Source organism: Pinus tabuliformis, chromosome 9 (assembly GCF_031772625.1).
Source record: "Pinus tabuliformis cultivar Carrire ecotype Pingquan chromosome 9, CPIR1, whole genome shotgun sequence".
NCBI classification, from domain to species: Eukaryota; Viridiplantae; Streptophyta; class Pinopsida; order Pinales; family Pinaceae; genus Pinus; species Pinus tabuliformis.
Window position 1 is genome coordinate 1,400,584,252 of NC_142307.1, and position 15,117 is coordinate 1,400,599,368.

The window sequence follows — 15,117 nt, forward strand, 5'->3', positions numbered from 1 at the left end:
AGTGCCTTAACACATGTTTTACTGCATGTCTCGGCTCAGCTATAAATTGACCAACTTCCTTACTAGATCCATCACCATAGTTTCTTTCCGGTCTCTCTAATAGATCCTATTGAGGCAATCCTAGGTGCTCCCTCTGCCGCTTAGCTTCCTTAGATAGGTAACCATGGGAATGGCCATGGAATTGTTGTCAATCATTCAAAATATCTAAAGAATCGTACCGATGTGCTTTCATTGACCAAGGAAGATGTCACTTGGCTTCTGCCATACTTCCAGTTCCAAGAAGTAATGTATTAAATCTATATTCTTCATCTCAAACTCAGAGGTCAACTCCCTCTATCACTAAAGCAGGGCTTGACTGCTTCCTCTATCACAAAAGTAAATCTTCCTGCCACTATTGCTCCCTCTTTTGCATGAGTCCTTCTTCTCTTGTCATAAATAGTTCATATAATAACATGATCAACCTAGACTCATCATACATTCAAAAATCATGTATGAGGTATGTACAAATATTTCTTCAGTCTGAAGACGTGAGATTCCTTCTCATGTACCTCAAAGCCCTGAGGTAGCCCTATGTACACTTCTTCCTCAATCATTCTATCGAGGAAAGCGATCTTTACGTCCATCCGATGTAATCTCCAACATAAGCAACATAAACAATAGAAATAATAGTTCTAATAAAAGTGTACCTAACAACTAAAGCAAATGTCTCTTCATAGTCTTCTCCCTATTTTTGGGAGAACCCTCACAAATCTCACTTTGTACTTCTCCATGTTGCCATTTGCTACATGCTTAATCTTTTTAATCCTCTTGTAAGTCACTCCATGACTTCTCCTCAGGTCTTGGCATAACCTCCTACATCATGGGATCCTTCAAACTTGTTGGCTTGCCTTCTTCCTCTAAACTAGGAGCTATTTTTGTTAGTTGGCATAGTTCTAGATGCCAATACAATTTCTCCCTCTTGAACACAAATTACTTCTAACTAAGTTTATGCTCAATCATGGGAGAGTCCTCTTGTCACAAAATTTGCTTCATTCTTCCTGATGCTTTTGTCTACTGCCAAAGCCTTGGAAACCTTCATGATGTACCTCCAACCCTCATTAGGAGTTCATGGAAGAAACAATTGTAACCAAGAAAAAGATACAAAACCAAGAGGCTAACCAAAAATAAAGCAATGAACAAAGAAAAGAAACATAAAGTACTTAGCTTTTGATCCAAGGATTGGAGGGATTTTTCAACTCCCTCTTAATCCTTGTCCCCATCATCAACTCCTAATGCATGTTGTTTTCATGAAATCTAAGGTTTCTTCATTTAGCAGATTCATCGAATCTAGATATAGCTCTAGGGTTTTATTCCAAAACCCTACGAATTTCTAAATCATAACCTTCAAATTTTTCCTAGGGTTTATAGACCCTAAGTCTACCAATTGTTGCAAGAATAGATCATACTCTAGTATGAGAGTTACGACTTTCTTTTCTTTATATGAGAGAGAATTTCTCCACAAATCCCTCTAGCTCTTGGCCTATTTACTGAAAATCAAGCATATCATTGTCCTTGTCCTCATTTGTTTTGTCATACTTTGATTTCTTCTGTTGTGGATGCTCATCATCATTAATGTTTGTTGAAGCAAGTTGCTTGCCTTTTCTCTTTTTATCATTTTTCCCTTAAAGCCACTTGTTTTGATAATTACCAAACTTGTGACAATGGAAACATTGAATCTTAGACATATCCTTCTTCTTCTGATCCCAATCAGGAGTTGTTTTTCTACTTGTATTCCTTTTCTAAAAATTTCCAAAACTTCTTCTTCCTCTACCATTCTTCGCATGAGTTGCAAATGCTTGAGATTCACCATCTTGAGGTTTCTGAATTCTTCCTTTTGATAATAGCCTAGATTTCTCTTGGTTACAGGTAATCCATAGTTGTTCAAATGTTGAGATTTTGGTTTTGTCATAAATGCTTGATATAAAAGAATCCCATGAATTTTACAAAAAATTAAGAGTTGTAGTCTTAAGTTCTTATTCATCAATATTTTCCCCAATGGCCTTGAGTTGATCTCTCAATTGAGAGATCCTCATGAAGTAGGAAGTCACATTATCTCATCTAGTCATCTGAATATCCTGAAGTTGATTTCTCAAGGTCATTTTATGTCCAATGTTATTGATTGTATACAACCCTACTAGGGCATCATATATTCGTTTTGAATTCTTCATCCATGAAACAAAAGGAATCAAGTGATCTTTGATGGATTCAACAAGAATCCTCTTGGCATTGGTTTCCATTATCTTGTGTTGGATCTTTTCCTCATTATCCCTGCAATCAGAAACTTTGCCTTTCACATATTCTATGACATTGTTTTCTTCAAGAATAAAAAATATTATGGTCTTCCATGCTATGAAATTTGATGCACATTTCAGCTCGTGTTTGACTTAATAAAGGGAGTCATATCAGTCAAAGTTCATGTCATATATCTGATTATAGAATAGGTATCTTCAAGGAGTGATCTCAATGTCCTTTCTTCACCAAATCCCTTATACCATGTTGAATTTTTCAAGTGCAATAAAGACAAGAACAATTATCTGCTATAAATAATTACTTCTAATGATATTGTTCTTACTTTATCACATTCCAAATTAGTAGGAAATTATACTTCAAAAAGTTTCAACAATAAATGCATTAGAACAATAGAGATCATAGTAGAACAATAAGACAATAGACACCAAAAAAATTTCACCTGTGAAACTAAACCTTGGGAAAAACCCATCAATCTTTTCCAGGAGAAATATTGTTCAATTCAACAAGTGTAAAATCTGATTTTTCCAGTCAAACTTGGTCAACCTGAACACATAAAATAAATAGGTCAAACTTACCCAGACATTAGAGAAATTTGAGGTAAACAATGTGTTGGAAATACTAAGAGGGGGGGTAAATCATTATTTCTTAGAAATTAGAACTTTATTAATCTTTTTTTAGAGCGTTAGTTAGTATTAAATTATTATAATTATTTAGTGAAAGTAGTAAATAATGTTGGGTTGTGTTATATTCTTTCCACGACTAGCCCACGTAGTTAACCAGCGGGTTAGAAGGGGGGCAGAGCCCCCCCTTCGTTGCGTCGATTGCGTAGCGGGGGGAGTCACTAGGGGTTTGAGGGGTGTAGGTAACCCCCCTCTATGAGGTCTGGGGCATCGCCCTGGAAAATTTTGTTTTTTGGACCCTATATTAGGTTAGGCAGACTTACCTATGGTTTTGTGCATGATTTTCGCACATGGTTTTGGATGCGATGGTTTTCGGTCCATGGTATTGGATGCTTCAGCATGTATAAATATGTATTGTAACATTGAAAGGAACATAATGAAAAATCAAGCTGGTGGTCCCAGTTTTGGAATCCAGGGGAAAATCTATGTGTATATGTGTTTTATGTGTTATGCTCTCGCATTATTTATGTTTTGTGTTCTAGAATCGTATGCAGGTAATTTCTGTATGGGGTTAAAACCTACAAATAACAATGCAAAAGATAGATACATTAGGCACAACAATTTTAGGTGGAAAACACCCTCTAGGTCAAAAACCATCGAATCCTTTTCAAATAAATTCTTTAATCTTCAGCCCCAACTGAAAGAAAGCAACAACTTCCTAGAATTATAGAAAACACTCTTCTCCAACTCCCATTGGAAGGATGCACCAACGCCCTGGTTTTATCAGCAATCAGCTGAAAGGATTCCCCAACACCCTAGTGAGCCACAACTCACCTTAGCACCACCCTATCACTATAAAGTGTTTGCAGGCCCTAACCTAAAGATGACTTCATTCACCTGCCTAGCACCACCCTACCACCCTATAAAGACAAAAATTAAATACAAAAGTGTGGACTCTTGTACCAGGGATAATGATCCACGTTACAACAATATTACAATGATTTTATTTAACTAAATGACACACTAATACCTAAGCCCTCATCCCAACAAACTAAGAACCCTTGTCCCAAAAACAAACCAAAGCCCTTTTCCCAAAACAAGATTTCTTTCTTGAACTCTAGGCAATGGCACAAACTCTTTACAAAATTTGGACTCCAAAATTAGGGACAATGGCTCAATTATAATGATGTAAACTGCTTGACTTTAACTTACAAAGGGAATCTAGGACAAACTCCTTACAATATGTATACAAGGTTGTTATGCCAACTGTTCTCGTTGGGGAACCTTGTTGTTGCTCTATTTATATTGTCATCACTGCTTTTTGTTCTACTATTCTAATGCCTTTGCTTTGTCCCTTGAGTGATGTTACTTGAACTGTTCTTCATAAGTGTCTGCTTCAACTTTGGATGTATTAAGCCAACTGTACCTGCAAGCAAGAATAGTACCAAGGAAAATCCCAATACTCAAAAGAAAAATAAAACATATAACCCCTCAACTAAAAAACTTACCTTTTCCTTCCATAAAGAACTAGTGCAACAATATAAACATAAAAACATACCTAAGGTACTCAACCTGATCTTCCACCTGCAATAAGAGACACATTATAGTTTTAATGCAACAAAAAGATGAGAACGACAATACTTACCTGGACCTACCTTGATGCCAAGGACTTATATTGATGTTGTGATCAATATTGAGATATTTGAGACCTAAAAGTGCCACATGACTGAACCAATGAAGTTGGACTTTACTTCACAACCAGGACTAAACATTATTCCTAACTAGACCTAATAATTATCTCAAGTAGACTTCAATTAGCATAAACATAATCCTACACCAAACTGAGATCCAATACAAATTGTAATAGGGACTATCTTGTATTCATGGCATTGTTCATTGTTGTAGGTCTCCCTTTTATTTGAACAATATCTAATAGCTTTACTTGGCTGCTTTGGTGTAGATTAGGTATTTGATGATCATGTAGGTTGTATAAACAAGGCCTTGCTAACTCGTGTGACTGAGACCTTCTTGTGGACGCAAATGAAAAGAAGTGGTTTGAGGTACCTCGCAACCTTAATAAGCCCCACAATCATGGAACATCAACATAGTTTTTTACAAAAGAGGTCAAGGATGAGAATTAGACTTGCGACCTTTCTTCTCAAGCTATAGAATGCTCAATTATATAATTGTTTCCAACAACATGAATGCTCAAAATAAATTCCTTAATGAGGACCGAGTGTCTGTAATGAAGTCTTGTTCCTGCAATTTGAAAAATGCCCAAAACAATCACCCAAAACCCAAGAAAATGAAATCCTAACTTCATATTTTCGTTGGCACATAGAGGTCGAATTATTTCAGAGTGACATTTCCAAAGATATTCGTTGAAGCTCTATCTTTTGATAATCGTTAAGGTGTCCTTTTATATTTTTTTTGGATGAGCCATTAGATGACTTTGGGAGGGGCATATGAACGTTGGAGGATTAAAGAAAATGAATGTATTAATTTTTCTAATAAATTTATTACCTTGAACCCTAAGCTGTGATGTCATTGACCATATAAAGGAGACAAATCATTTAAGATTGTGATGGATACATTTTATTTAAAAAAATGTCTCCTAGGATGATGCTCCCTTGAAACTAATTAATTACCCTTAATTTAATTAATTACTATCCCTTATTAATATTTTTCTACAAAAATTTTCAATTTCACTAAAATTTTGAAATCAATTATTGACTTAATGCATATGGTCCTACCTAGGTTGTGAAGTTAGTGACTGGTTTAATGCATTTGGTTCTTAAAGTTATTCAACTTATACACAATGAGATTATGGCGAGAATTGTTGTCATATATTGACAACCGTAGGTGAATAAATGATAAGGTGTCATGTCACTACCCCTTTGGGGTTTTAGCCCACAAAGGTAGGCATTAAAATTAAAATGCAAATAACTTTCAAACCGTAAAGAATTGCATTGGGTACCACATATCATCGGAAATATATTTCCGAGGAGAAACCAACTAAAGTGATTAGGAGACAAAAAAACACACATTTCCATGCCAAATTTGCCAACAAAGATCAGGGTAGCTCTTGGTGTTGCTTGGGTTGACATCCATGACAACCACCTATCAACAAAATGGGCCTCAAAATAAAAATTTACAACCCAAATCAACTTTATAAGAACCAATAGGATTCAAGAAGATGATGTCAACCATGGGGGATGATTCACCATTTTTTGATTAAAAAAGTAAAAAGATTAAAAGATAAAAAAATAAAAACTACTTTTTCAACTCGTATTTTCAATTTATCTCCCTACATTTTTATTAAAATTTCGATTGGGAGTACTTGTTTGATGAAAAATATAATTCCTTATCCAAGGAGTGCCCATGTTGCATACTTTCAATGGACCATGCTAGATGAAAAATGAGAAATACATGAAAAAACGTGAAATCATGTTGCATACTTTTCTCATGAAATTACATTTTTCATGTATTTCTCATTTTTCTTGCAGCAAGGTCCATCAAAAGTATGCAACATGGGTACTCATTGGATGCGGAATTATAATTTTCATCCAACGAGTGCTCCCGCTCGAAATTTGAGTAAAATTGTTAGGTGATAAATTGAAAAAACGAGTTGAAAAAATAGTTTTTATGTTTTATTTTTTTAAGTAGTAATACGAGTAGTTGATTTAGTTCTTTATCCAATACCAATGGATGATCTAGTTTAAGCACCACCTTCTTTACCAGCATCCCTCCCTATCCTGGCTTCCCTTCCTCCCCGCCCTCATCCTTATGATTTTGACCTAATTATGTTTACTCTATAGCCCCAGGGGGTCATAAGTTTTTTCCTTCCAATTGGGGTTTTTCCTTCCCCACCTCCATGAGGATGGTCTAGTGTTATTTTATAATATTCCTTAGGAGGTCCATTTTAGACCTCAAATTTTTTTCTAATAAATATGGGTAAACTCTACCGTGACCTGCGGTCAAACATTGCCTAGAAAGTCTCGATCAACTGCGGTTAAATCTGTCTTAGAAGGTTTGGTCAAACCTCATCCAATACTATAGTCAACTACCTCAGAAAGTCTCAGTCAACTATAGTCAAATTTACCTAAGAAATTTTGGTCAAACTGTCATATAAAAATAGTGGTCAAACTCAAAATTTTGGTCAACTCTATGGTCAACTCAACCAGAAAGAAGTTTGGCAAACCCTCTATAATTTTAGTCAAAGAGAGCAGTCAAAGATGCGGTCAAATAAAGTAGATATAGAATTGGTCAATGCTGGTCAAACAAACTTCCACAACTAATCAACCTTTATTGGTCAACTTAAGATCTCCTCTCTCTCCTTCACACATGTGAACAAAAGACTTCTTGACTTGATGATCCAAATTTTATTGATTACAAATGGAGGAGGTTGTATGGTCTATTTATAGTGGTCAAATCATGTGGGTTCTCACCAAGGGTCAAACCCATTCAACTGGTGGGGTTGACCACACACATTGGAACCTACATGAACTTGTAAATAATAAATTTACTCTCTTTTAAATTTTTTATTTGAATATTGACTGACGCTACCAAAAATCAACATTATTTATATAAAATATAAGGTAACCAATAATAAATTCGGATCCACATGTCTCACATGTGACTACAACCATTTGCTAATAATTAACAAGGAATATATCTAATAATATTCCCACAAATCTCTCTAAAATATTTGATAAAAAATCTTCCATGATTGTTCTTCATCAAAGACACTTGAGTGATTCTCCCAAATCCTTATCAAATATTCACGGGTTGAAGAGGAGATTGTCATTTGGACCTTAGTGGTAAAACTTTGCATTGTTGGAATCTCCAATGCAAATTAACCTTTAAATAAGAAATTAAGATAACAATTTCATGAGAGCTTTGGTGAGGGGTTGACATATGGATAGATGAATAATCAAAATATTGGAATAAAGAAAATAATTGTTGTGCATGAGGTGCCAAGTGTCATTATTGAAATATTCTATAAAGTGAGGAGGAAATGATGAGAAAATGACTTTTTGGAGCACCCTACTGTTAGATGAATGTCATAATGATAATTTACATTTTGAGTGATTATTGAGATATGTGGTGAGTTTGGTGAAAGTGGAGGTATCGTGAGTGGGAATCTCTTGAGCTTGAAGGCTCTCCTCCACTTGCTAGTGCACTTGTCTCATGTATAGCCCCATTGCAACTCAGGGGTCCGCTGGGAAGAAGAGAACCCAAGGAGCAGGTAGGGAGGTTCACCAGTGGGTTAACAGTTTGACCAAGCGAGAAGAACTCAACATCTGGGAGAGAAGGTCTAAAACTTCACCAACAAAGTTAAGGGGCACTCATTCTTTGATGTTTGGTAATTCTAGTGTATTGTTGAAAACAATTATTTCATTATTTCATTTACTGTTCCATTGTAACTGCATGAAGGACTATATACGGACTACATTATTATCTACATGGATAAATCTACTATTATTTTGATAAAGGCAACAAACAATGTTATAAGTAATGCAAATAAATTACAGCTATTATTGGAAGTATCTATATTCATAAGTAGATTATGTTATTGTTTGTACTCTTCCCGCTCATGATTTTAATTGTTATTTTGAAAAAGAAAATTGTTGACTTATAAAATGAAAAAATGGCTTATAAAATTCTTGGCAATATAAAATGATAAATTCTAGAGATTTTTAATGTCACTAGTGATGTGTTTATATATGTGTGTTGGGCCGTTATAATTGCATGCTATTGCAAGTAATATTATATGGGTGTTACCCCTTCTTGAACTTCTTAACCATATGCTTCTATTTAGTTTTCCATGATCAACTGAAACTCCAAATTTGAAGAGCCTCGTGATATTAGGGCTTCTTGATATCAAACGGATGTGGTATTTACATCCATCATACTTTTGCATTAAAGAAAATTCATTACTCAATTCCGTATATTCGTTTTAATCCTTCTCCAACTAAAATTTGTGCATAAGTTACTAAAATTTCATACATAGTGAGATTTTATATGAATTTACCTGTAAGTTATTGAATTGAGCTAATAGACAAAGATGACTCCATAACAATTCAAATTTGGTGCATAATCCTAGGTAAGGTTGTTAATGGATCAATGCAATGTTGAGCCATTGATTCAACACAAAATTTGTGGTGCTCTTTGTTTACTTTTCATGTAGACATGCCTTGCTAAGAAATATATATCAATGTATATATAGAATTCAATACTTCTTAAGAAATTCTTGTTCTCAAGTTGGGTTGTTGTTGTAACTGTGATAAAGTGGTGGGGTGAATGACAGTTGTGATTATATCAATTAGCATACTCAGTAAGAAAAATGACTAAATGAAGATTCATAAAGTAAGCAAAAATTATTAGAAGATTGTGTTTAGTCTCGATCCTTAAGGTGTTAACCTGGTAGTGGATATGACAGGAATCTTGGCTTCTACACTTCCTCATCCTCATTTCTTCTTTTTTCCAGATAGCTAGTGCAAGTTTTTTTCTTATATCTGAATCAAATTCATTATATAACTTCTATTAAACTTGTATTAATTCCTCCTTTTCTACTTCTTGGGAGTAATATATTCCACCAAATGTTACTTCACTTCACTTGAATGGCTGATGTGTAACCAAATGGCTGATTGTCAGTTAATTCATGGAATCCATTCTAGTAAAAATTCGAGGAAGATAGTGTGAATATAGATTATTATTATGCAAGGTGATCAATGACATCATTTGGTATATTAATACAAGACGACAACTCCAGATTTTCTAACCGAGTTGTCTTTAGTGAGACTTTTTGTAAGCTTTTTCGGTGGGTTTTTCTGGTCTATTTTCTCTACAATCCAATAGGAATTTATTGAAATCACAAGCTTGATGGGTAAACCCTGCACAATCGAAGTGCCCTAGAGGTTTTTCAAGGTGCTGAATCCATATATATAGTCAAAAAACCAGTTTAAATAATACAAATCAAGATTTCACCTCAAATGTTTCCACTGGATTCAGGCACAGGAAAGTCCAAAAAATCACACTAAAGACAACTCCATAAAACTTCTTAAAAAATAGTATTGTTATACGTGAAAAATTATAATATTAGTATATCTTAAACTAATATTGATGTTTTAATTAACCCTTGGATAATGTAACCATATTTTCATATTTCTTCCCTAATGGAGTAGTTATAAAATTTATGGACATTTAAAAAGAATTATCTTCAAGAAAGAGAAATATATTTCATAATTACAATGGCATATTTCTTTTTAAAGAATACATTTTGTTGATTCATGCAATTTATGCACTATCAACCTATCAATTAATAAAATAAGTTGTTGGATGTAAACATGGTGATACATGAAAGCGAGCTAGTCATATAATACAACATTTCCTCTGATGAATTGGAGTTACAACATAGGGAGTTGCAACAACGGGAATTGAAGTTGCAACAAATGGAGCATGAGCGAGAGTTTTAGAAAACATTGCTGCGTGGAGCATGAGGGAGAGCTGTAGAAAACGTGATTTGCAGCATCGGGAGTTGTAACAAAAAAATGAGTTGGTAACCCTTGCTAGACCGTCTTTCTTTTCCTCCTTCTCTGCAGTATTGGTGGTGGAACTCTTTCTATTCCTCCTCCGGACTGTTGGTGGTGGTGGAATTCTTCATCTGCTGGTGCTCTTTTCTTGTGTTTAGGTGGTGGAATACTTCATCTGCTGGTGCTCTTTTCTTGTGTTTAGATCTTTTTGTTGATTGTTTAGGGGTTGTTTGTTGTTTTTTTATGTTTATTTGAATGTTAAGGGAATTGAACCAGTGAATTCGTGCCAGCAAAAGTGATTTCAAGATAAGGACTGATCAATTGAGGAGTTCAATTTCAAAGAAAATTGATTAGTTTTGAGGTAGTCGTCCAATGACTAAATGTAAAGATTTGAAAATTAGCTGTGAGCTACCGAGATGGAGAGCATCATCTATCCCATACAAGTAACTCTTTCTGTCTCCCTGTGTCTTTTTCCCCTCGTGATATGGAATAGCTCCTTTTCTCTCGACAGATGGAGGCATGGGGAGCCATTGCGCTTCCATTGGTGGATGGAAGGCTGCGCCTCATCCTTATTCGACTCTCCTCTAGGTACTATTGGTGATGAGCACCTGCATGCTCTCCCTGTACGTGGCTATTCCTGCCTCCTACTTCTTATAAGTCGAAGTTTGGTATTTGCCTATATCCCATCTCCCAACCTGCGGATAGAGGCTTTGCTCCCTACCTATCCATCTCTCGGACGAGAGAGCGGACTCTTTCTGCGGTTTTCTCATCATTCCCTGTCATGCACATAGAATGGATGAATGCATTATGTTTCTGTAACAACCTCATATGTTTCTGCGAAAGTGGTATATGGCCTCTTCTGGCCATGGTGCTCTTCGCTCAGTAATGCTTGAGGTTCAGACTCTTCCATTTTCTCAGTAAATCTGGTTTATCTATATGTCGGGGTCTGAATTTTTTGGGTGGTGGGGGACTTTTTTAAAATTCATTAAGAAATTTTTCATCATCTCCAAACCTTGCTCGGATTTTCGTCTAAGGATTGGTCCTTGCTGGTGCATATATGAGATTTACTGTTGCTGCATCGCCTGTCCAAATTCCTGAGGCTCTCTTCTACAACTGGTTTCATCCCCCTGTCTTTATCTGGTGCTGGATAATTTGAATTTTCCGGTTGCTGATGCCCGGATGACTGCATTTATTTAGGGGTCCTCTTCACGATCTTTTTATGGATTATGTTCACCGTCATTCCACATTTTCCTATAGAACATAGACGACTCATTTATATCTCTCTGTTAGAAGGGGTACATCTGGGGGTATGTGAATCCATCTCTAGCGTCTATATTCTTAAATACTCTATCCGATCCCATCCTTTTCCAGATGCGGAAGTACTTACTTCATTGATTTATCTGGCTTTTTCCCACTTATTGAATAAGCCTTGTGGTAATTTGTCTGATTGGTCTATCCTGGGAAATCTTGTTTTGGTCCTTGGGATCTCTATTGTAGTGCTTTGATATGGACTATCTGTCTAACAACTCTGTGGCTTCTGCACTGGTGCGCGCCACCCTAGAGGCAGAGAAAGCCCACGTCAACCAATTTTCCAACGCTGAATGGGCTGCCTCGTTGTACATGGATATTTTTCATGCTTCTCAGAAGGACCTGTCTCCCAAAGGTGGTGACTCTGCTTCTCTCCCGAAGTGTAAACATAATCGGCCGATTAAATCTTCCCCTCCGCCTGAAGCCATCAACTTGGATGGGCCTCTGCTACTTGACATGATTTCTAGTTTGCAGAAGCGAGCCTTAGTGGGACGATGGCATTTCCCATCGATGGAGGAGTCATAATTTCGATCTTGGATCGTGGCTAAATGGGCTCCTCTGCTTGGCTACTCCCCCACAATTGTCAGGCTCATGAATGACTGGTTCAGCTTCCATTTCCTCCGGGAGTGGGATCTTGAGATTATCTTCTCTAAGCCTTGGGTCCGGGACCAAAGCTTTCTGGCCCTTTACAGGTGGTACATAGGATTTAATCCGCTCAGGAGCACCCCTCTTAACAATTACATTTGGCTCAAACTACCTGGTCTTCCCATTGAGCTATGGAACAAAGAATCAATTGAAAAAATTGGCAACGCTGTCGGAAGATACATATATGTTGATCCCAGATGCATCGGCGCAAAGGACAAACGTGTTGCATGGGTCCTCATTGAGAGGGGTTTTAGAGGTGGTTTCCCTGAATCGATTGAACTTAACTGGGATTCATCAAATGTCCATCAGTGGCTAGATTATTGGGGAGTACCATTTAGGTGCTCTGTGTGTCATAGGACCGGCCACCTTCATTCACAATGTCCGCGTTGACAGCCACATAAACACAGTCATAAGAATATGCCGAAGAGGAATGCTGATATTTCAATAATAAGCGCGCATCCGACTCTGCCTCTTAGTGTCGATCCTTTTTGGGGCCCACTTAATCTGAAATCCCGGTCCTCTCCAAGTAAAGGTTCGCCTAGGGATAGATCCTCTGGTCCTTTGCGCCCCTGCTCATTATCTGTTGGACCACATGGTCGGGATAGTGGGTTTGATGCTTGCTGTCCTCGGGATGCTGTCTCGTCCAAGATCCCTTAGTGGCCTCTCTTTGATCTGCTCTCATCTCGTCAGAGCTTCTCTTTACCCCAACATCCTCCTGAACCCTCTCCAAATATAGCCATTCCCCTCCCTCCCCCGGTTGATAAATCATCCTTGGCGGGCCCATCACATTCTGTTCTATATGTCTCTTCCTCTCCTTTGTCCCCTGCTGCATCCCCTTCCCTCCCCGCTGGGGAACCTTCTCCTGTTCATCAAGAGGATCCTAAAGGAAAGGCTATTCGGGAGTCTAATACTCCATTTTAACCACCATCTTCCTCTGAAAAAATTCTATCGATTGTGATATTGATCTGCTCATGAAACGAGCTTCATTAAACTTAAAGCCTCTCATCATACACAAACCCGACCGTTCTCCTTCCCCGGTCATTAGTCCAAAATCCGCCGGTAATATTACTGTTCGTCGCAAAGAAAAGCGGGGAAGTAGACACTTTAGAGGGAGAAAGGGGAAAAAGGATTCGACTTCCAGGGACCTCAATCTTATTGATATTCCGGTTTCAGAAATCGCTTCAAATGATTTCTCTACAAAAGGGCCTCTTAGAGCTAGTCGGCCATCTGAAGGACGAAATGAATAACATCTTGTCTATGAATATCCGGGGCCTTGGAGCAGACCCTAAGTTTTTGGCTCTAAAGGACCTCTTTAGATCTACAAAGTCCAGATTGCTTTTGATTCAGGAAACAATGCATGATTGTTCCTAGACCATTTCTTATTTTAGAAGAATGTTCCCTACTTGGCATATGGTGGCCACTGATGCTGTAGGTTTGTCTGGGGGGCTTGCTGTTCTATGGGATCCCACTTGGGTCAAAGCGGTTGCTTTCCAATGTTTTGCAGGCATTCTTATATTAGCCTATTTTCGTAATTGTTCAGATCCTGTGCACATTTTAAATATATATGCTCCTCATAGACAGCGCTTTCCATTCTGGGAAAAACTTCTAGCATCTGAACTTTTTGATATGGACTCCTTGCTGATTGGTGGTGATTTTAACAGTACTTTGTGTAACAATGAGATTTGGGGCAATGGCAGGAGAGCGGACCCGATAGGACGGATGATTCGTAATGCCATCATCCAGAATAATTTTATAGACATACAACCGGATTGTCAAGGGCCCACTTGGGATAACGGGCGGTCTAATGATGATTACCTGGCTAAAAGACTGGACAAATATATCCTCCATGAAAAATTGATTGATAGATTCGGTCTGTCGCAGATGAAAATCATCCCTTTGCACATCTCGGATCACCGTCCAATATATATTCAATGGAACAATGAGGTATTCAAACTGGGATACCCGTTCAAATTCAACCGAACGTGGTTATCCGATGAGCATTTTAATCACTTTGTAAAAGAGTCATGGCAGCAACAATCTGGACCGATTCGGCGAAAGACATCGGATTTTGTTACCCGCATGGCTCAATTGCGTAACAAGGTTAAATTGTGGCAACGAGAGAAAATAGAACGTAACAGAAAGGAACTGAAAGGTATTGATAAAGACCTGCAACTCTTGTCCTCCCGTTTTAAAAGTGATGCCATTTCCTCACAAATTCGTAGACAGATCTGGGATCTTGAAAAAAGGAAACAAAAAATTCTGACAGAGGAGGAATCTACGTGGCGACTGAAGAGTCGAGCCATTTGGCTCAAGGAGGGTGATAAAAACACCAAGTTTTTTCACAGGTTTGCCAATAGGAGGAGGCAGAAAAACATGATCTGGGAAATTAAAGATGAAGCTGGAAGATCTTTTTACTCTCAGGAGGACATATCGCGAGAAGCAGTTAATTTTTTCAGCAGGGCCTACAGTAGAGAGATTGGTAGTCATATTGAAGACATACGATGGGGCATTGAGCTGTACCCCACCATGTTCGATGAAAGTCAAAATGAAGCCCTCTTTTCTGAAGTCACGGAGGAGGAATTGCTGGTGACATTGAAATCTTTTTAGAAGGATAAATGCCCAGGACTGGACGGGTGGTCTGTTGATTTCTTCATCCATTTCTTTGACTTGTTCAAGGATGACATCCTAAATATGGTTGAAGAATCCAGACTTAATGGATA

The 15,117-nt window shown here is 37.5% G+C and overlaps 1 protein-coding gene across 1 annotated transcript; it reads left to right on the forward strand.

The window, feature by feature from the left end:
• Positions 1-13,807: 13,807 nt before the first annotated feature.
• On the forward strand, positions 13,808-15,004 carry LOC149153780 (uncharacterized). The gene has a single exon (XM_089443917.1). It carries the CDS (start codon positions 13,808-13,810, stop codon positions 15,002-15,004), a length of 1,197 nt encoding a protein of 398 aa, XP_089300043.1.
• Positions 15,005-15,117: the final 113 nt, after the last annotated feature.